At 44.5% G+C, this 21,793-nt stretch overlaps 1 protein-coding gene across 4 annotated transcripts in view; it reads right to left on the bottom strand.

The window, feature by feature from the left end:
* Positions 1-21,793, bottom strand: part of LOC106566000 (voltage-dependent calcium channel subunit alpha-2/delta-2) — a 329,019-nt gene that overhangs the window by 190,737 nt on the left and 116,489 nt on the right. For all 4 annotated transcript variants that reach the window (XM_045691870.1, XM_045691873.1, XM_045691872.1 and 1 more), the window contains exon 4: positions 16,122-16,181. In XM_045691870.1, coding sequence (XP_045547826.1) covers positions 16,122-16,181 — 60 coding nt within the window. The remainder of the gene's footprint in view (positions 1-16,121; positions 16,182-21,793) is intronic.

Here is a 21,793-nt window from a genome sequence, read left to right as displayed (position 1 = left end):
ACGTACAACCTGACGAAAATAATCACGCACAAACACAGACATACCTTGCTAGACTAAATAACCCCCCCTACTAATAACTAAACCAAAACAGGTGCGTGCCTACCTAGACCTAACCAACAGAAAGTGAAACAAAAAGGATCGATGGCAGCTAGTAGGCCGGCGACGACGACCGCCGAACGCCGCCCGGTCGAGGAGGGGCGCCACCATCCGTCGGTGTCGTGACACACGGGGTGAAATAATCCTAGAAATGTAGACACAGGACTACCAGAGAGCCTTTAAACTCCTTTAATAACCGTTCTTAATAACCGGTCTTGTGATGATACAGATGTAGGATCTTAATTCGATCACTCTTTTTTTTTGCTGAGAATTTTACTGCACAGCAGGAAACGCAAACCAAAAACAGAAATACATTATTTACCTAATTATTCAGACCCTTTGCTTTGAGACTCAAAATTGAGCTCAGGTGTATCCTGTTTCCATTGATCATCATCCTTGAGATGTTTCTACAACTTGATTGGAGTCCACCTTTGGTAAATTAAATTGATTGGACATGATTTGGAAAGGCACACACCGGTCTATATAATGTCAGAGCAAAAACCAAGCCTTGAGGTCAAAGGAATTATCCATAGAGCTCTGAGACAGAACAGATCTGGGGACAGGGTACCATAAAATGTCTGCAGCATTGAAGGTCCCCAAGAACACAGTGGCCTCCATCATTGTTAAATGGAAGAAGTTTGAAACCACCAATACTTTTTCTAGAGCTTACCGCCCAGCTAAACTGAACAATCGGGGAGAAGGGCCTTGATGTGGGGAGGTTTTTCAGCAGCAGGGACTGGGAGACTAGTCAGGATGGTGGGAAAGATGAACGGAGCAAAGTACAGAGAGATCCTTGATGAAAACATGCTCCAGAGCGCTCAGGACTTCAGACTGGGGCGAAGGTTCGCCTTCCAACAGGACAACGACCCTAAGCACACAGCCAAGACAAAGCAGGAGTGGCTTCGGGACAAGTCTCTGAATGTCCTTGAGGGGCCCAGCCAGAGCCCGGAATTAAACCGATCTAACATCTTTGGAGAGACCTGAAAATAGCCGTGCAGCGATGCTCCCCATCCAACCTGACAGAGCTTAAGAGGATCTGCAGAGAAGAATGGGAGAAACTCCCCAAATACAGGTGTGCCAAGCTTGTAGCGTCATACCCAAGAAGACTCAATACTTCAACAAAGTACGAAGTAAAGGGTCTGAATACTAATGTCTAAAATAATGTCGAACAACCTGTTTTTGCTTTGTCATTATGGGGTATTGTGTGTAGATTGATGAAGGAAAAAACTATTTCATCCATTTTAGAATAAGGCTGTAACGTAACAAAATGTGGAAAAAGTCAAGGGGTCTGAATACTTTCCAAATGCACTGTATATATTTACAACAACAACAAAAAACATATACATGGGGGATTGGAAGTGATGCAGAAAATTACATTGATAGATGCCACAATCTATCTGCAGTATTAAAGCGGATCTATTTATCCCCTCCCCCCATCTCTAATACAGATTGTCAGACTATCGTGATGACAGACAATTTGGGTCTTGTTGAGGACGTAGACTAAACTCAGTGAACATAGTCTGGCTATAGTGAGGATTCACTGACACAAAGAAAACACCTGACTGCCTGGACAAGTCGAGTAATGTCCAAATTGCAAAAAATAGAATAGACCGGAATTTAGTGCACTGCCTCACAAAAAAACAAACACTTAAAATAGCCACACAAAACCTGTCACCTTAAAATATATTCTTATTAGGCTAGTAGAAATTCTGGGTGGTTTTCAAGTTAGGCTCCTCTGGGGAGAAATGAGTCTATTGAAGCAACCTGTCATAATCTCAGGGATGATGCCTCTTTATACTGTCAATAAAAATACCATCATTAAATGTAAAAAGCACACTTTAAAGAAAGGAGGCAAAAGCAAAATGTGGAAAAAGAGAGACAAGGGTGAGAGAGAGAGCGCGAGAGCGCGAGAGAGAAAGAGAAAGAGAAAAAGGGAGATAGAGAGCAAAATAGGTGGAGTGAGAGAGAAATAGAGTGAGAGAGGGAGAGATCAAGTCAGGGAGAGAGACAGAGAGAGAAAGCTGTTTCCCATGCCAATAAAGCCTTTTGAATTGAATTGAAATAAATGAGAGAGAGAGAGAGAAGGACCAGAGAGAGAGAGAGAGAGAGAGAGAGAGAGAGAGAGGAGCTGTGTGTTTGACTCCTCAGATAAAGCTGTGTATGATGAAGGGAGGGAGGGGGAGGCCTAGGGCGCAGCTCTGTCATTGGCATGCTGGATGTCTTTGGGCTTTTAAGCTATTAGGGAGCTGCTGCGACCATGGTGTCCACACATAGCTTCATGTAGATGTTCATTTGTATGCCAATAAACAAATCTGCCCTAAGTTTACAGCTCAAATACACTGAAAATGATGCATTCTCCATGCGCACCACATCAATGTCCTTTGTCTCACCACACATAAAGGTAGGCCTTCTCTAACTGCACATTAACTTCAAAAGCCCTGAGTGAAAGATGGTCTGCAGTCGTACAGATACAGGAACAAGGCGAGGAAAAACACAAAGGGAAATGAGAAAAGAACAGAAAAAGAGAGACCATTTTGTTTTTCCATTATTGTCCATTATGTGACCTAAAATCATAGTGGTCGAAATTAAATTGAATGAGTACGCTATGCATTCCATAACCTATTTTATGTTACAATGGCCTATGTCTTAATCCATGCTTAATAGTGCAGACTGCCCTTCTTTTAATGCTAGTCTTAATACACTTATTTCCTCTAAGCAACCTTTTAGATATATGATCTCTCTCTCCCCCCTTCTCTCAGCCTGTCTCTCTCTTTCAGTGGCTGTCAGATCCCTTCAGTAAGAAGCAGTTAAATCAGTCTTTGAATATTCCAATCCTGCGATAAGGAGAGGACGCTTTGTACCACTGCGCTCTGGGTAATGCAGATCCCCATTGTTGGCTGACATGGCTCCATTGAGGAGCCGGCTTTAGCCCCGATAGCATCGCCACACAGCATGGACACACTGCCAGATAAAGGGCCTATCCAACATGACACATGCACACAACGCCTCCCAAACAAGCCCCAATCTGATCAGCACAGGAGAGGCAGGAAGGAGACGCTCTAACAACAAATAAAGGCAAATAAGATAAACAGGCCGTAACAATATTAACACAGGGATCAGGTGGGGTTCTGGTAACCTAGGAGGCAATCCAATTCTCCATCTATCAGCGTCACATGGTGGATCCTGGCACTGTACAGTCCGCAATCTCACCAGGCAGCAGTGACCAATCACAAGCCACCTTACAGTGCATTTGGATCTGCCCTAGCCAATCACATGGCATCTTCATATTGAACCTCTGTCTAACAGTAGAACACCACTTATCCTGAAAACAGCTTCACGGTTCCATATTCTTCAGGACAACCTGATACAGGTTGAAGGCTTGAGGGCCAGGGTGCCAGGGAGCTGCCACCCCCTCTTCAGAGGTTGACTGAGAGTGGCCACTCAACCATCAGCGGTGGCAGACACAAACCTGTTATTGTCGACCATGTAATCATTTCCATTAGACGCCTTGCTGTCCCCTACGATGCTTCACAACGCTTCAAACATTCAAATCATACAGTAACCTTCCTCAAGTCATCTATGTCCGCATAGACCAAGGACAGGTTGCACCAAAGAAAGCACACACTGAAACCCAAACCTTTATCCATACCTTTAACCACTGAAACCCAATCCTTTACTCATGCCACTGAAACCACTGAAACCCAAACCTTTATTCATACCTTTAACCAATGAAACCCAAACCTTTATCCATTGAAACCCAAACCTTTATCCATACCTTTAACCACTGAAACCCAAATCTTTATCCATACCTTTAACCACTGAAACCCAAATCTTTATCCATACCGTTAACCACTGAAACCCAAACCTTTATCCATACCTTTAACCACTGCAAGTAAAACCTTTTCTATAAACACCTCTCACCCACAACTCTATAAATGGAGATAGGAAATGAACATGCTACATTTACATAATTTAGTAGCTGCTCTTTTGCACAGCAGTTAGGGCTAAGTGCCTTGCTCAAGGGAATTTGAACCAGCGTCCTTTTGGTTACTGGCCCAAAGCTCTTAACCGCTAGGCTAGTGTACCTGCCACCTCACGGGACTTAAGGGATGGGAACCATGCCATCATCAAACAATGTCATGCAGCAATCTACTGGTCCCAGTAGGGAGCTCTTACATACTGTTGAATCAATATAATAATAATAATAATAATTAATTTAGTACAGTAAACATCACAGAGGTGATACCTAGACATTAGACAAAATATACAATATAAGGATCCAAACTATGATGGACCTATTTATTTAATAAAAAAGGCCAAACCCAGTCCTCTATGATGGTGACCTCTCTAGTTCAGAGTTATCATATAGACCTCCTCTCTAACCAGGGGGCCAGGGGGGAGCAGGTTCTCTCTCTGAAATAACATTTCATGGGTGTTGGGCATGTGTTGAGATGGGGGAATAGAGCTTCGGAGTGTGGCCTGTTGGATTTCTTTGGCTATTGATTGCCATCCCCGGTGGGGCCTGGGGATCGATAGGCTGGGTTTAGACACGGCACGGGCGACTTTCTCTCTCTCTCTCTCTCTCTCTCTCTGCCCCCGGCTAACGCAGCGCTCCACAGCACTGTGGCTCACCAAACAAGAGTTCTTTCATGCCCTCTTAGTTGAGTGTGAAACAGCATGTCTGAGACCACTTGTGCTCCCTCTCTCACTCTCAGAGCAGCAGAACAACATTACATGAGAGTGCTGAAGGAGTCAGAGAGAGGGTGAAGGCGAATGAGAGAGGGAGAGAGAGACAAATAAATAAAGAGAATGGAGAAAATAGCATTTCTACCTTGAAGAGAGATACTTACGCAAATTACAGCCGGGCCTGCAATCAAGAAGCTGAAATGACCAAACTGTGGGGTAACCAAGGCAACCAGCGAGCGAAAAAAGCAGGCAGCAGAAGAGAAAGCAGATGCAGAGAGTGAGGGAGGGAGGGAGGGAGGGAGGGAGGGGTGGGCTGAGGTGGCCAGCGGGAGTTGGATAAGGAGGAGGGGTGGAGGAGAGAAGAGAGGGGTGGGCTAGGGTGATTAGGATGTGGAGACATGGAGGGTGGAGGGAAGGAGAGGGGTGGGCTGTGGTGATCAGGAGGTAAAGACATGGAGGGTAGAGGAGAGGAGAGGGGTGGGCTGGGGTGATCAGGAGGTAAAGACGTGGAGGGTAGAGGAGAGGAGAGGGGTGGGCTGGTGATAGGATAAATGGAGGGTAAAGAGGAGAGGGGTGGGCTGGGGTGATCAGGAGGTAAAGACGTGGAGGGTGGAGGGAAGGAGAGGGGTGGGCTGGGGTGATCAGGAGGTAAAGACGTGGAGGGTGGAGGGAAGGAGAGGGGTGGGCTGGGGTGATCAGGAGGTAAAGACATGGAGGGTAGAGGGAGAGGAGAGGGGTGGGCTGGGGTGATCAGGAGGTAAAGACGTGGAGGGTAGAGGAGAGGAGAGGGGTGGGCTGTGGTGATCAGGAGGTAAAGACATGGAGGGTGGAGGGAAGGAGAGGGGTGGGCTGTGGTGATCAGGAGGTAAAGACATGGAGGGTAGAGGAGAGGAGAGGGGTGGGCTGGGGTGATCAGGAGGTAAAGACATGGAGGGTAGAGGAGAGGAGAGAAAGGTGGGCTGGGGTGATCAGGAGGTAGAGACGTGGAGGGTGGAGGGAAGGAGAGGGGTGGGCTGGGGTGATCAGGAGGAGGGGGAGGGGGAGGGGTATAGGTAGGGGTGGAAGAGAGGAGAGAAAGGTGGGCTGGGGTGATCAACAGGAGGAGGAGGAGGAAAAAGGGGTGGGCTGGGGTGGTCAGGAAGAGGTGGAGAAGAATTGGACCGGCGACGATCCAGATTGATGTTTGAGGTGGCTATGGAGTGCCATATTACTAAATGAGCAATGATCCAATTCTTCCAGTTGCTTGACCAATTGGTACATATTATCCATGAGTTTCACATGAGTGCAAAGTACAAGCTTGTAGTCAAGGTTAGAGAATTCCCACACATGTGCAAACACACACACACACGGCTCAGTGTTGTTTATAGTAACAAGACTGGGTCCAGTCTATGTCTCTCTGCTGAGGCATCCAGACCATCAGATACGCTTGATACGGAGGCGGCAATGCTAAATTGTATATTGTTATGGATTTTCTCCCGTCCTCCTACCCCCTTCCTTTCATTCCTTTCCCTCAAGTGGTGAAAAGATGGGAAACTGTTCCATGGCGCGGGATTCAGCGATAACAGAACGCTGTTTATAAGTTCCATTACGCGCTCGGCAGCCTGCTAGCGCTCTGCCTCTGTCTCAGCACGGCCACAGGAAAGAGAAGGGTGGGGGGGGGACACTCACAAAGAAAATAGAAGCAGTTTATTTGTGATTATGCAATGTGTTTATGCTTATCAGTGTTTAAAATACATATTGGATATTTAAAATGTGCTCCTATGGCCACACTCCCCTACTCCCTCCTACTCTTCTTCCCGCTCTCTGTAGCTCCTGCTATGGAGACCCTATTTTAAAGGGTTGGGTACTGGCTCACATATGTGCTGAAACAGGACAAACTGGCCCAACTCAGACAGAGCCTCTGCAGTCACTGAGAATGGTGGAATGTACAGTGAGGGAAAAAAGTATTTGATCCCCTGCTGATTTTGTACATTTGCCCACTGACAAAGAAATGATCGGTCTATAATTTTAATGGTAGGTTTATTTGAACAGTGAGAGACAGAATAACAACAACAAAAATCCAGAAAAACGCATGTCAAAAATGTTATAAATTGATTTGGATTTTAATGAGGGAAATAAGTATTGGACCCCTTTGCAAAACATGACTTAGTACTTGGTGGCAAAACCCTTGTTGGCAATCACAGAGGTCAGACGTTTCTTGTAGTTGGCCACCAGGTTTGCACACATCTCAGGAGGGATTTTGTCCCACTCCTCTTTGCAGATCTTCTCCAAGTCATTAAGGTTTCGAGGCTGACGTTTGGCAACTCGAACCTTCAGCTCCCTCCACAGATTTTCTATGGGATTAAGGTCTGGAGACTGGCTAGGCCACTCCAGGACCTTAATGTGCTTCTTCTTGAGCCACTCCTTTGTTGCCTTGGCCGTGTGTTTTGGGTCATTGTCATGCTGGAATACCCATCCATGACTCATTTTTAATGCCCTGGCTGAGGGAAGGAGGTTCTCACCCAAGATTTGACGGTACATGGCCCCATCCATCGTCCCTTTGATGCGGTGAAGTTGTCCTGTCCCCTTAGCAGAAAAACACCCCCAAAGCATAATGTTTCCACCTCCATGTTTAACGGTGGGGATGGTGTTCTTGGGGTCATAGGCAGCATTCCTCCTCCTCCAAACACGGCGAGTTGAGTTGATGCCAAAGAGCTCCATTTTGGTCTCATCTGACCACAACACTTTCACCCAGTTGTCCTCTGAATCATTCAGAAGTTCATTGGCAAACTTCAGACGGGCATGTATATGTGCTTTCTTGAGCAGGGGGACCTTGCGGGCGCTGCAGGATTTCAGTCCTTCACGGCGTAGTGTGTTACCAATCGTTTTCTTGGTGACTATGGTCCCAGCTGCCTTGAGATCATTGACAAGATCCTCCCGTGTAGTTCTGGGCTGATTCCTCACCGTTCTCATGATCATTGCAACTCCACAAGGTAAGATCTTGCATGGAGCCCCAGGCCAAGGGAGATTGACAGTTCTTTTGTGTTTCTTCCATTTGCGAACAATCGCATCAACTGTTGTCACCTTCTCACCAAGCTGCTTGGCGATGGTCTTGTAGCCATTCCAGCCTTGTGTAGGTCTACAATCTTGTTCCTGACATCCTTGGAGAGCTCTTTGGTCTTGGCCATGGTGGAGAGTTTGGAATCTGATTGATTGATTGCTTCTGTGGACACGTGTCTTTTATACAGGTAACAAGCTGAGATTAGGAGCACTAGTGCAGTATGCTGCCCTGGCCTATTAAACGTAACGATCTGCCTGTTCACCATCTCACACCCTCAAGGTGCTGTGAGTTCCACTCAACATATATGAGTAATGAAAACGGTCTTATTTCAGAAAGAACCAAATACTTCTTCTAAAACATGAAACAAAAAACATTTATTGCACAGACAGTTGAATTCCTGTCTCTCCCAGTCTGTCCATAGATGAACATATATAGACAAAATAAAACTAAGAAAAGAAGAACAATAAAAATGTGGGTGAAATAAGAGAAACAGAAGCCCAGTGAGGCGTCCTTTGGTGTCTGTCTATTTCACCTGATTGTGGTCCCTTGAAGACGTCCCTCATAAAACTAATGTATTCTGTGGTTAAGGGAGCCGCTCGCGTCGCTCTGCTCCGAGGGCCGGGCTGATAGAGCCATTCGCCCGCCACAATAATTTTCCATAATTTCCTCTGAAGGGCCAATTATCTCAAATAGATGCATTATAAGGAGGGTTGGCATGGTCAGTGCAACAAATCGGAGTGTCAACTCTTACCCCCGCCACTAGGGGTCAGGCTCACTGAGGGAACTCTACTAATGTGGCTGGATCATGTCACTGTCACAAGTGCACCTAATCAGTGAAAGGAACAATTTTTTAAATCCTGTTAATCTCAAATGTGGGAGCTTTGAGATACAAAACTAAAAAAAACTAAAAACTATCACATACAATCAGAAAAGCATATGCTACGAATACTGAGAAACAGGTTTCTTTATTCAGTATAACCCTGTGAGACGCATAAACCACATCACACACACACACACACACACACACACACACACACACACACACACACACACTTTCATCATTGGCCATGAAAGTGTGTGTGTGTGTGTGTGTGTGTGTGTGTGTGTGTGTGTGTGTGTGTGTGTGTGTGTGCGTGTGTGTGTGGTTTATTTAAATCTTTTTTATCACACACACACACACACACACACACACACACACACACACACACACACACACACACACACACACACACACACACCAAAAAACACATTTCATGGCCCTTGATGAAAGGCTTCATTTATTAGAGGGTGATGGAAGCCTGGAAGATGGCTCTTCTCTTTGTGCCTATCTCCTTCTCCTTTTCTCTTTCTCTCTCAAACCTCCCTCGCTCCCACACGCCCTCACCTTCTCTCTCTCCCTCTCTCACTGAGTTTCTCATCCCTCACCCCTCTCCCCCTGTTTCTCCATAGTAACTCACCCCTCTCCCCTTGTTTCTCCATGGTAACTCATCAGTCTCTCTCTCTCCCTTAACGACACAGCTATTAGCACTAATGCATTTCAAACGTACAGCAGCTGCCACATCACATTCTGATGGAAAGTGGATGTCTTCTTTCCCTTTCTCTCATCCCTCTCTCCTTTCCCCCAGTCTCTTTCCACCATGTCCCTATGTCTTACACATCAGATCGACAACCCACTCCAGAGATCATCATGTCATGTGTCATGTGTCTTGGACCAGGCCTTGTAGATTCATTGATATTATCATGCAGTACAGCTGCGTAAGTACTCCACTGGTTGTTGATACTAATAGTGGTATTAACAGGTAAACTACTGTACTTTATGCCTGTGATTGACAAGTAAGTGCTCTGTTGCATCGTTGCATTACTGATGGTGGTATTGAATATGAAATAAAGATAATAATAATGTAACAAAACAAGAGATGATGCAAACACCTTTCTGTATCTCATGAAAGAGATAATAAACAGAGTTACGGTTTTAAAGCTGATCTGGTCGTAAAAAAAAATATAATAATAAAAATAAAAAAATATTAGGAGCTGGCAAGCAGTAGGGATACTGGAGTTATTCTACAAAGAGCGCCTTGTAGTCATGGCAACATTGTATCTTCCAGTTGTAAAAATGCTATAAAATATCTCATATGTTATTCAATGGCATGAATGGTCAACAATATTGCTGTCACACCCTGATTTGTTTCACCTGTCCTCGTTATTGTCTCCACCCCCTCCGGGTGTCGCTTGTTTTCCCCAGTGTATTTAGCCCTGTGTTTCCTGTCTCTCTGTGCCAGTTCGCCTTATATGTCCAAGCCTACCAGTGGTTTTTCACATTTTCCTGTTTTGCCTTTTCTCCTTTTTCTAGTCCTCCCGGTTTTGACCCTTGCCTGTTCTGGATTCTGTACCTGCCTGCCTGACCATTCTGCCTGCCCTGACCTCGAGCCTGCCTGCCACTCTGTACCTCCTGGACTCTGATCTGGTTTTGACCTTTTGCCTGTCCACGACCATTCTCTTGCCTACTCCCTTTGGATTTATTAAACATCTTAAACTCCAACCATCTGCCTCCTGTGTCTGCATTTGGGTCTCGCCTAGTGTCATGATAATTTCCTTTAATAAATCATTGCAGATCTACTCCCCCATGTAGTGGATTGCCTGAAATGATGTTTACGACCACATAATGCTTTTATGAGGTGCACTAAGGCCATATAGCATTATATTTCTAGCTTCCCCTTTAATTCTCTGCACTCCAATGTGCAGTTCTATCGTTGTGAAACACTTAAGCATGCCACCCTGCATCCCACTGCAAGCTTACCTATGAAGCTAAGCATGGTTGGTCCTGGATGGGAGACCAGATGCTGCTGGAAGAGGTGTTGGAGGGCCAGTAGGAGGCACCCTTTCCTCTGGTCTAAAACAACATGGCCCAGGGCAGTGATTGGGGACATTGCAATGTGTAGCGTGCTGTCTTTAGCATGGGATGTAAACTTCCCATATTTGGGGACCTTATTCAATTTTTTAAATTCAATTCAGTCTGATATGAGAACGGTATCCACTATGTGCAAAAGCAGGGAGTCTGCAGAAAGCTGAGTATCTCGGCTATTGATCGGTGCCTTCAAATCTTTGTTGTGACTTACTACCATATGTGGACGTACAAATTTATAAGGGTAGGTCGAGCTGATGACCTAATTTCAAGATGGCTGCTACCTACATTCCGGTTAGTGTTGTGAAGCATAAACGAAACAAACACAGAATACGTTGATACACATCGAAAGCCGGGACTCCACAGATCATGAGGATATCTTATTTGTCTACCTGTGACCTACCGTTATTGATCATCAGCCCGAGAGTCAAAATGTTTATATTATACAACGTTTTCACCAAACAGCAAACATCTTACAAGGTAAGTAATAATTTGGTCTGTGTTTGAGCTATAGATACATGGGGTGGTATCAAAAAGAATCCTGCGGTTGATAGGAACAAATCTAGCCTAATGCCAATATGATCTGATGTACGACTTAATGGCAACATCGAATGTCCACCGAGTGACTATCTCTTTGCGTATCAGGCATCTATCTCTTGGCGCTGTAGGCATCCATTACACAGGGGATTGGCTACTATGGCACCTTGGCAGTCTTGTAGCCAATGAGATAATATTTCCAGGGATATGCAGTTGACCTGGGTGGGACAAAGCAAGAGGCACATCCAGTGTGAAAACAAAGTGCAAAAGTGCAACAAAAAGACACTTTGGAGAAGTTGAAAGGACACTTGAATGTACCCTGGATGGGTTGGTATAATTTGTGGGACGTTCCAACAGGAATCTGTATGCGTTGTTTCTTGGCAACCTTGTACTTTACTACGTTTTTGGAACAGATTCCTGTTGGAACGTTCCAAATTATACCCACCCACTCTAGATACGACAGAACGTGTCTCCTTCCTGAGCGGTATGACAGCTGCGTGGTCCCATGGTGTTTATACTTGTGTACTATTGTTTGTACAGATGAACGTGGTACCTTCAGGCGTTTGGAAATTGCTCCCAAGGATGAACCAGACTTGTGGAGGTCTACATTTTTTTTCTGAGGTCTTGGGTGATTTCTTTTGATTTTCCCATGATGTCAAGCAAAGAGACACTGAGTTTGAAGGTAGACTTTGAAATACATCCACAGGTACACCTCCAATTGACTCAAATGATGTCAATTAGCCTATCAGAAGCTTCTAAAGCATTAGATAATTTCCTGGAATTTTCCAAGCTGTATAAATGCACAGTCAATTTAGTGTATGTAAACTTCTGACCCACTGGAATTGTGATACAGTGAAATAATCTGTCTGTAAACAATTGTTGGAAAAATGACTTGTGTCATGCACAAAGTAGATGCCCTAACCGACTTGCCAAAACTATAGTTTGTTAAGAAGAAATTTGTTGAGTGCCTGTTCTGGACTCTGTACCCGCCTGCCTGACCATTCTGCCTGCTTTGACCACTAGCCTTTCTGCTACTCTGTACCTCCTGAACTCTGATCACCTTTTGCCTGTCCAGGGCTATTCTCTTGCCTACTCCTTTTGGATTATTTAACATTGTAAGACTGCAACCATCTGCCTCCTGTGTCTGCATCTGGGTCTCACCTTGTGTCATGATAACTATAAGTGAATTATTGATGACTAGAGCTGGAAACACATCAGATGGCTTCTACAACATGTGAACAATTTAAGAAAAAGAAATGGGATTGATAGACCTAACAACTATAAATGGGCAGATGTCAGGTGTGGTCACGGGACGTTTCCAAGTGTCCCTAAACCTCTCCAAAGTGGCATATGTCTGTAAATTAGATAATTCCATTGCTATTGTAATCCCTAAATGCTATTTGTTCAGGATAAAAAACAATTCCTACCATATCAACCTCACTCAAACATTGTGGTGGTGTTATGTCTCCTAGAGATGAACGTACTTTGGTGCGAAAAGTGCAAATCAATCCCAGAACAACAGCAAAGGACCTTGTGAAGATGCTGGTGGAAACAGGTACAAAAGTATCTATATCCACAGTAAAACGAGTCCTATATCGACATAACCTGAAAGGCGGGTCAGCAAGGAAGGAGACACTGCTCCAAAACTGCCATAAAAAAGCCAGACTACGGTTTGCAACTGCACATGGGAACAAAGATCATATTTTTTGGAGAAATGTCCTCTGGTCTGATGAAACATAAATAGAACTGTTTGGCCATAATGACCATCGTTATGTTTGGAGGAAAAAGGGGGAGGCTTGCAAGCTGAAGAATACCATCCCAACCGTGAAGCATGGGGGTGGCAGCATCATGTTGTGGGGGTGCTTTGCTGCAGGAGGGACTGGTGCACTTCACAAAGTAGACGGCATCATGAGGGAGGAAAATGATGTGGATATAGTGAAGCAACATCTCAAGACATCAGTCAGGAAGTTAAAGCTTGGTCGCAAATGGGTCTTCCAAATGGACAATGACCCCAAGCATACTTCCAAAGTTGTGGCAAAATGGCTTAAGGACAACAAAGTCAAGGTATTGGAGTGGCCATCACAAAGCCCTGACCTCAATCCTATAGAACAGCCAGAACAGCCAGAAGAGGACTGGCCACCCCTCATAGCCTGGTTCCTCTCTAGGTTTCTTCCTAGGTTTTCGCCTTTCTAGGGTGTTTTTCCTAGCCACCGTGCTTCTACACCTGCATTGCTTGCTGTTTGGGGTTTTAGGCTGGGTTTCTGTACAGCACTTTGAGATATCAGCTGATGTAAGAAGGGCTATATAAATACATTTGAATTGATTTGATTTGTGTGCAGAACTGAAAAAGCGTGTGCGAACAAGGAGGCCTACAAACCTGACTCAGTTACATCAGCTCTGTCAGGAGGAATGGGCCAAAATTCACCCAACTTATTGTGGGAAGCTTGTGGAAGGCTACCTGAAACATTTGACCCAAGTTAAACAATTTAAAGGCAATGCTACCAAATACTAATTGAGTGTATGTAAACTTCTGACCCACTGGGAATGTGATGAAAGAAATAAAAGCTGAAATAAATAATTTTATTCTGACATTTCACATTCTTAAAATAAAGTGGTGATCCTAACTGACCTAAGACAGGGAATTTTTACTAGGATTAAATGTCAGGAATTGTGAAAAACTGAGTTTAAATGTATTTGGCTAAGGTGTATGTAAACTTCCGACTTCAACTGTATATATGACTGTAATGTGAAATGATTTAGGGGCTGGTTCTTGTAGTCATTAGCCCTGGGGCCCTGCTACTAAAAAGCAGAGACCCAAGAGAATGCATCCAGAGACAATACAATAAAATTAATAGTCTGGAAAGAGCCCCTGACAGAGCTGGGATAGGATGACCTATGACCTTGAGAAATCAGGAGCAATCAAACACTTTAATGGCTATTTCACACACCATTTAATTCCAATGGATTTAAAACCCTGAACGACCATCACAACAGGTGTTATGACCACCAACAGTCCAACAGTCAAAATGTTGGACCATCGGGGTGATCATATTACCAACCCAGGCACCATCGCCATAGTTACAATAGGAGGAGGAAAGAAGTGTGGTCTGTCACTACGGTAACAGCAGCAGATGCAACATCAGCAGTGCAGAGGAAGAGGGAACAGCCATATCATTGAGTCGTATGATGTCTCCGGTGTTATTGAACATAGAAGATGGGTCAGGCCAGGTAGGGAGCAGAGTGTTAACACACACACACAAACACTCCCATACACACAGACAAACAGCTTTCTCTCGGAGTCGGACAGCTTGCTCCACCGGTTAGTTTAAGATGCTCTTTGCTGTTCCTAATATGCCAAAAGAGCATGCCCCCCTAATCTAATTACAGTTTCACTCAGTCAAGTGTTCACCCAAAAGGAAATTAGAAAAGCACACCAAATCTACAAGCATATCTGCCTCTCCCCACCCTCCCCTCCCTCCCCCTCTCCCCCCCTCTTCCCCTCCAAACAAGTTTTTTTTTATGGTTTCCCAGTCGCCCCTGCCGAGATTCATTACCTGGTATAATTATAAAGGCAAATGAAATCAGCTCCAATACATTATTAGTATTTGCAACAATATGATATTTTCTAACTTTTTTCATGGCTGATTAAAGACATGGACAGACAAGAAAAAAAGGTGGAGGGAGGGTAAGGGGTGAGGGTCAGACAGAAGGAGAGAGAGAGAGAGAAAGAGAGAGAGAGAGAGGGATGAGGTAGAGAAATAAAGGGAGAGAGGGAGAAGGGAAATGAGTGGGAAAGGGAGAGAGCTGGCTTTTCCACTTGAAGAGACAGTGAAGCCATATTGGATGCAGTAACCTAAGAACAGGTGTGCTGTGTGAGGGCACTGTGACCCAAATGCAACTACCTGCATGGGTACACATCCGATTGAGCAACATTAAAGCTGACCAGCTGGCCACACGCAGACAGAGATGAAGGCATCAGTCCTGCCCGGCCCTGAGCGAAGGGGACAGATGAACTGACAGACAGAACCACCCTGGGTCGGTGGGAACAGCGGGTGGAGAGAGGTGCAGGCACTGCCACTCCCAAACGTGGGCTTCAGTGTAAGCGACCATGAATAAAAATGGACTTTGCTGGGAAGTATGGCTCATAATCATTTGTTTAAAATCAGTTAAAGCCTATTCTCAAATATCCCCCGGGAGGCGCGGGGTTAAAAATCAATTTGTGGGAAGTGTACCATGACAGCTAGCTCGTCTCCCTGGAGACAGAAGATACACACACACACTTCCCGCTGTTGTATCTTGCGATGGGTGTGAGATTGAGTGTGTGTGTGTGTATACGGGGTATCTGTGTGTTTGTAAATCTGAGAGTGAGTGGAGCACATACACAAACAGACACATACAGATACACACACAAACGCACCAAAAACACGCACCAAACACACACAAAACACAAGCCAAGTAATACTGAAAGTTCTGAGATGTAGACATTAACAGGGAGTGGTGTTCTGCTGTAGGTCAGGTGTTGGAAAATGCAAAGTTCAACCTGCTTTGGCCTTACAGGCACAACACAGATTCACCGTTATGTAGAAATAGGCTGTGGGACATTATCAAACGCTCAAACACACATAAAACATCTTCATTCTGGGTGGTGCATGTGAGTGTGTACATGTGTCTGTAATACTGATAGCATTGACATTTAAAAGACAATAAAATACAGGTTGTGTTACGTTGGTGGATATATGTAAATATGACGAGACAGATAGAGGACGAGAGATGGTAGAAATATGGATGAAATGGTGAGAGAAAGAGAGAGAGAGTGCGAGAGAGAGAAAAGAAAGAGAGAGAGGTAGGTTCTAACTTTACCTTGATACTGTCCAGCCAGGGAAAATCTGTCTGCAGCTGCTCCGCCTCCCTGGCCAGCCTCTATACAGGAAACACACATGAAGCAGAGGTCAGGGTCAAGGGTCAATACAGAGGTCAGGGTCAAAGGCTCCTCTGGTTCAGTGGGTAGGTGTCAGAGTGTGTGGTTGTGTGTGTGTGCCAACCTGTTCTCTAGGGAAAACACTAAGTGAACTAAATGCTGTTCATAGACTGTATAATTCTAGAGGCAGTGACTGGTGCCAAGCTCAGCATGCTCCTCAATGGGCTTACACATTTCTCCTAACTGTCAGGGGAATTTCATTTCTGTAAGGCGCAAGCTAAATGACTACAATTTCAGACCATGTACTGTAGCAAAATGGTGCCAGACACATTTAGGCTAGCTATAGTATGTTGGAAATAAACTGTGATTACAATGGTGTTATTCCAAGGGGTAATACAGTTAACATTTGGAGTGGAGAAGGTGAGGGCCATTGAATAACATGAACATGTTGAATAAAATTTCACTTTTCCAAACCAAAAGGACAAGGAATTTTTGTCAAATGCCTTTTCATGGCTAAAGGGGTTCAGTGCAATGTTGCTTGTTTTATTTTCGTATTTTCAGCATGGGTTTCGTATTTTGGTTCCTAACTATTAATAGTTATAATATAGGTCTGACATAATTAATTGCACAGGGATTATAACATGGAGTATTACTGTCTATGTGTAGAGGCTTATGGGTGACACACAATATCTCGTCGCCCAATGGCAAAATAAAGTGAGTCTCTAAAGAGACAGTCTCTTCCCTGTGTGTCTGTATGGTACCATGCCTCAGTACTGTGTCTAGGTTTCCTCTCTGCTCCCACTTCAAACCCCTAGGGAAATATTTGGTTTGCGTCCCCTATCAGCCAGTCAGCCAGTCAGCCAGTCACCCAGCCAGTCAGCCAACCAGTCATCCACCCAGCCAGTCAGGCAGCCAGCCAGTCAGTCAGCCAGCCAGCCACACAGTCCCTGGGCTTGAAAATGACAAACCCTATTTAGACTCCCACTAAGTGGACTTTCATTTCTGGTACAACATCAAAGGGACCACATTCCCCAAGCACATTTTTTTCTCTCCTAAAGAAAGGAAAGTGATAAACTCTCGTTAGAGAGAGAAGTGTCCTATTTCTGTCTGAAGGTCCATCCCCCCGAGCCCCCCATCACTAAGACCCTCCCACTCACAGCTAGCCAGACCTAGCCCCTCCTACTCTCAGCAAAGACTGATAATGGTTGGAATGGCGTCCGTTTATGATATCACTAACCTTGTTAGTGAAACAATAGCTGAATGCCAGGATCATAAGGGTCTTAATCACCTGAATGAGGATTATATTAAGAAACAATGAAATTTTGATTTTATTCAGTCACTACTAATGAGGTGAACAAGTGAAACAATGACACATAAAGCAAAGATAATTAGTCTAATGAAATGATCGCCACAAAGTTCATTAAAGGAAACTTCCTCAGTTGTGTGACAGTGTGGCGTTGTGTATACAACGGAGGGGTCAACCTAGCTAAAGGGCACTCTTGAGTGTTTGTAATCCAACAGTTTTCAATTAGCGATCAACAGTGGAGTCTGCTGCTGGCTAAACAATTACCTCCAGATTCTACACTGCTCTGAATTGGCCTGAGAACAGAACATATGGCTAAAGGGTTAGCCCTATCTGCCACATATGGCAAAACAATAACACATGTAAGTGAGAATCTTTTGTCTCACCCTTCATGTATAGTATGACTTTGCATATAAATGATTTGTGAATGCTTATGAAGATATAAAGCCTTTACAAGTTGTTGTTTTTCTAAAGTGGGACCTTTCAATGCCAAACGGTGGTAGTCTGTCAATACGTGTCTGTCTATCTGTGACGTCTCTTCAAGGAGACGAAAATGATAAAAAAGAGAAGAGGACATGAATCATGATGAATGAGGAAATACAAATGTAGTGTCCATGTCCATGACACTGCATATGAAGAATGGTTCCTCCCTCATTCTCTGTCCTTCCTTCCTGATGATCGTCCTCTTCCTCAGTCATCTGTTTCTCTGGCTTCTTCCTCAGTCATCTGTTTCTCTGGCTTCTTCCTCAGTCTTCTGTTTCTCTGGCTTCTTCCTCAGTCATCTGTTTCTCTGGCTTCTTCCTCAGTCTTCTGTTTCTCTGGCTTCTTCCTCAGTCATCTGTTTCTCTGTCCTCTTCCTCAGTCATCTGTTTCTCTGGCTTCTTCCTCAGTCATCTGTATCTCTGTCTTCTTCTTCAGTCATCTGTTTCTCTGGCTTCTTCCTCAGTCTTCTGTTTCTCTGGCTTCTTCCTCAGTCATCTGTTTCTCTGGCTTGTTCCACAGTCATCTGTTTCTCTGGCTTCTTCCTCAGTCATCTGTTTCTCTGTCTTCTTCCTCAGTATTGTGTTTTTACACAGTCCCCCAGTAAGGCTCCATGTCTCTGGGCCGTATCTCTCCTCTAGCAGCTTAACGTAGTACCTCCCTGCTCCAAAACAGCCATGTGTCTTCATGTGTCTCTCCTTACTGTGTGTTGGCCCAGATGAATGGGCTACACAAACAGACAATGAATCAGACTGAGAGACGGACGGACGGTATATAATCTATGTTGGTGGCTGGAGCCAAGCCACTTAGTGCAACTGGATGAGCATACAGAACAGAACAGCTTGAACAGTACAGAACAGATAAGCCCAGTACAGCACAGGCCGGCCCACACAGTACAGAGACATGGACCCAGTCTAACTACTGTAACACAGCACAGTCCAACAGTTCCAATATCACTGCTTTAATGTCTCTGACACCATCTCTATCACCAATGGTGATGCTACAGACAAGGTCAAGCAGTAGAAACACTGTGTGCTGTCCAACAGAGTGCTTTACAGCAGCTATACATCTCCAACCCTTCACACTATATAATCGACTAGCTGACAGTATTACTGTGCTGTACAAGTGGTGGATGGATCATCAGAGCTGTTTGTTCAGTCCTTGTCTGTGATGTTACTGCAAGCCTGGCAGATCCCGAGGATCTCTCTCTCATGATCTCTCTCTCTCTCTCTCTCTCTCTCTCTCTCTCTCTCTCTCTCTCTCTCTCTCTCACTTGTAAACTTGTGGAACTTAAAAGCCATAATGAAAAGCTCAGTGAGAGGCGATTAGCACATTTAATATTCCTAACTGTTCTGTTTGCTCTGTTCCAGAGGAGAGTGGTTTAATCACTCAAAGTTGTGTTATTTTAGGAGGAATGACAGCACACCAGGGTCCAGCCATGTCATGCTGCGTTGAGCCCACTAAACGACACACCACACCATAACGCCTGTCTGATTTCTGCAGTGAGTTAGGGTCCTCCAGTCCAGACCTCCACTCAGCCGGCCTGTGTGACAATAAGGGCACTCAGCACAACACATTGTTCTCGGGTTGATCTTGAGGGCACTCGAAAAACAACACTACACAGGCCACTCAACAAAACACACTGTGTTTAGTCCATGTGATTGCGGCGGCAGTGTATTGCGGCACTCAACACCTGTTTATTGACCTCTCAACACTGTGTCTGGGTGACATACAGTAGGCTGCAATAACATAGGGCCCTTAACACTGTGCATGACTGCTAAAGGTGGTTCGATAACATCCCCACAGTGACATCTGCAGTTAGCAAAGCCCCAAAAACAAGTCTGCTTTGACTTCCTGCCTGTCAATCTTACCAGTGACCAAGTGAGCATTCAGACACGTCCTTCACATAAGGTTAAATCTACCAGTTGGTCAGCAGTATTTTGCCTGAGTCCTATCACCCTGTGTCCAGTAGGGGGAGAAGCTCCAGTCTGACTGGCCCAGTGGTGCTCCTCAGCAGCAAGCCAGTTGAGCCTGTTAGAGTGAGTGCAGTCAGTCTGCAGAGAGAGTCCATGTCTGTCTCTCTTCTAGCACTGGGCTGGGATTAGGGTCAATCGTAGAAATCACTCAGTCCCACAACCACCAACACAGATGGAGGGACTTTCAGCTCCAGAATTTAAAACATCTAAGACTAACTCTTTCACTCTCTCTTTATGTCTCCCCCATTATTTTATCTCTTCCTCCTGCTTTTTCCTCCATCATATGCCGTACGTAACCTGTCACTTTCTCTCCATCTGTCTTACTTTCTACCTATCAGCAGGGTTTTACCCCTCCTCTAACTCGTATCATGGTCCCAATCTAACCACAAGACTATTTCCAGCCACTTAAAGTGACTTTATAAAAAAATACTGTCAATTAATAAATCAATCATTGATTACTCTCTGAGAAGAACAGAGAAGTATATTGTGTACAGTACAATGATGCATTCATGGACCCTTCATGTACTGTACATGATTGCATCATTGTACTGTACACCCTTGAAATGATTGCAAGTGGGAACACAGCATTGATGTGGACCTCATGCATTGGCATATTGTCATGTATGTTCTCCTAATTAGACTAAGCCCTATAATGAGAGACATCCAATGTGAAGTTCTAATTCCTGTGCTGAGAGGACAGTGATAACATGACCATACTGTTCTCTCCTCAGAGAGACACAACAATATGAAGGTCAATAATGAGGAGAAATAATGACCCTTAATCCCAGGTCCCTGGTTGCTCTCCCATATGCAGCTGGGCATTGTAGTTGTTCTGAGCTGGCTTGGATTGAGGAAGTGCGTGGATGGGAGAAAGACCCTGCGGGTGTGGTTGGGAGACTTGGTCTCTGTTCTGTGGTCCAAAGAGACCTGTGGCGGGCCCGTTCTGCAGAGGCTGTGTGCGTAGTGCTATTATAGCCCTGTGCAGAGATAATCCCTGCCTTTGTTTCCCCCTAATCTTCCCCTTCCCTCCACAACGGAAATTATATCACTTCCTCTTGCATTTCCCCACTCCTCATCACTAAGCATGCAGTCTGTCTGTCTCTCTCTCTCTCTCTCTCTCTCTGCCGTTTCCACAGAGACCAGTTACTATACAGACCAAGCAGCATGCTGCCACCTACCCTCCACAGCACTAGTAGAACACCAGATTTCTATTGCAGAACACCAGATTTCTATAGCAGAACACCAGATTTCTATAGTTGAACACCAGATTTCTATAGCAGAACACCAGATTTCTATAGAAGAATAACATATTTCTATAGAACACCAGATTTCTATAGCAGAACACCAGATTTCTATAGAAGACTAACATATTTCTATAGAACACCAGATTTCTATTATAGAACACTAGCTTTCTATAGTAGAACACCAGATTTCTATAGCAGAACACCAGATTTCTATAGTAGAACACCAGATTTCTATAGCAGAACACCAGATTTATATAGTAGAACACCAGATTTCTATAGCAGAACACCAGATTTCTATAGTAGAACACCAGATTTCTATAGCAGAACACCAGATTTCTATAGCAGAACACCAGATTTCTATAATAGAACACCAGATTTCTATAGCAGAACACCAGATTTCTATAGAAGAACACCATATTTCTATAGTAGAACACCAGATTTCTATAGCAAAATAACATATTTCTATCGTAGAACACCAGATTTCTATAGCAGAACACCAGATTTCTAGAGCAGAACACCAGATTTCTAGAGCAGAACACCAGATTTCTAGAGCAGAACACCATATTTCCATATACAGCTTTCTATATTATTCTTGAACACCAGTTTTGCAC

This window comes from Salmo salar, chromosome ssa12 (assembly GCF_905237065.1).
Source record: "Salmo salar chromosome ssa12, Ssal_v3.1, whole genome shotgun sequence".
Taxonomy (NCBI): domain Eukaryota; kingdom Metazoa; phylum Chordata; class Actinopteri; order Salmoniformes; family Salmonidae; genus Salmo; species Salmo salar.
This window is presented reverse-complemented; position numbering and strand designations above follow the sequence as displayed.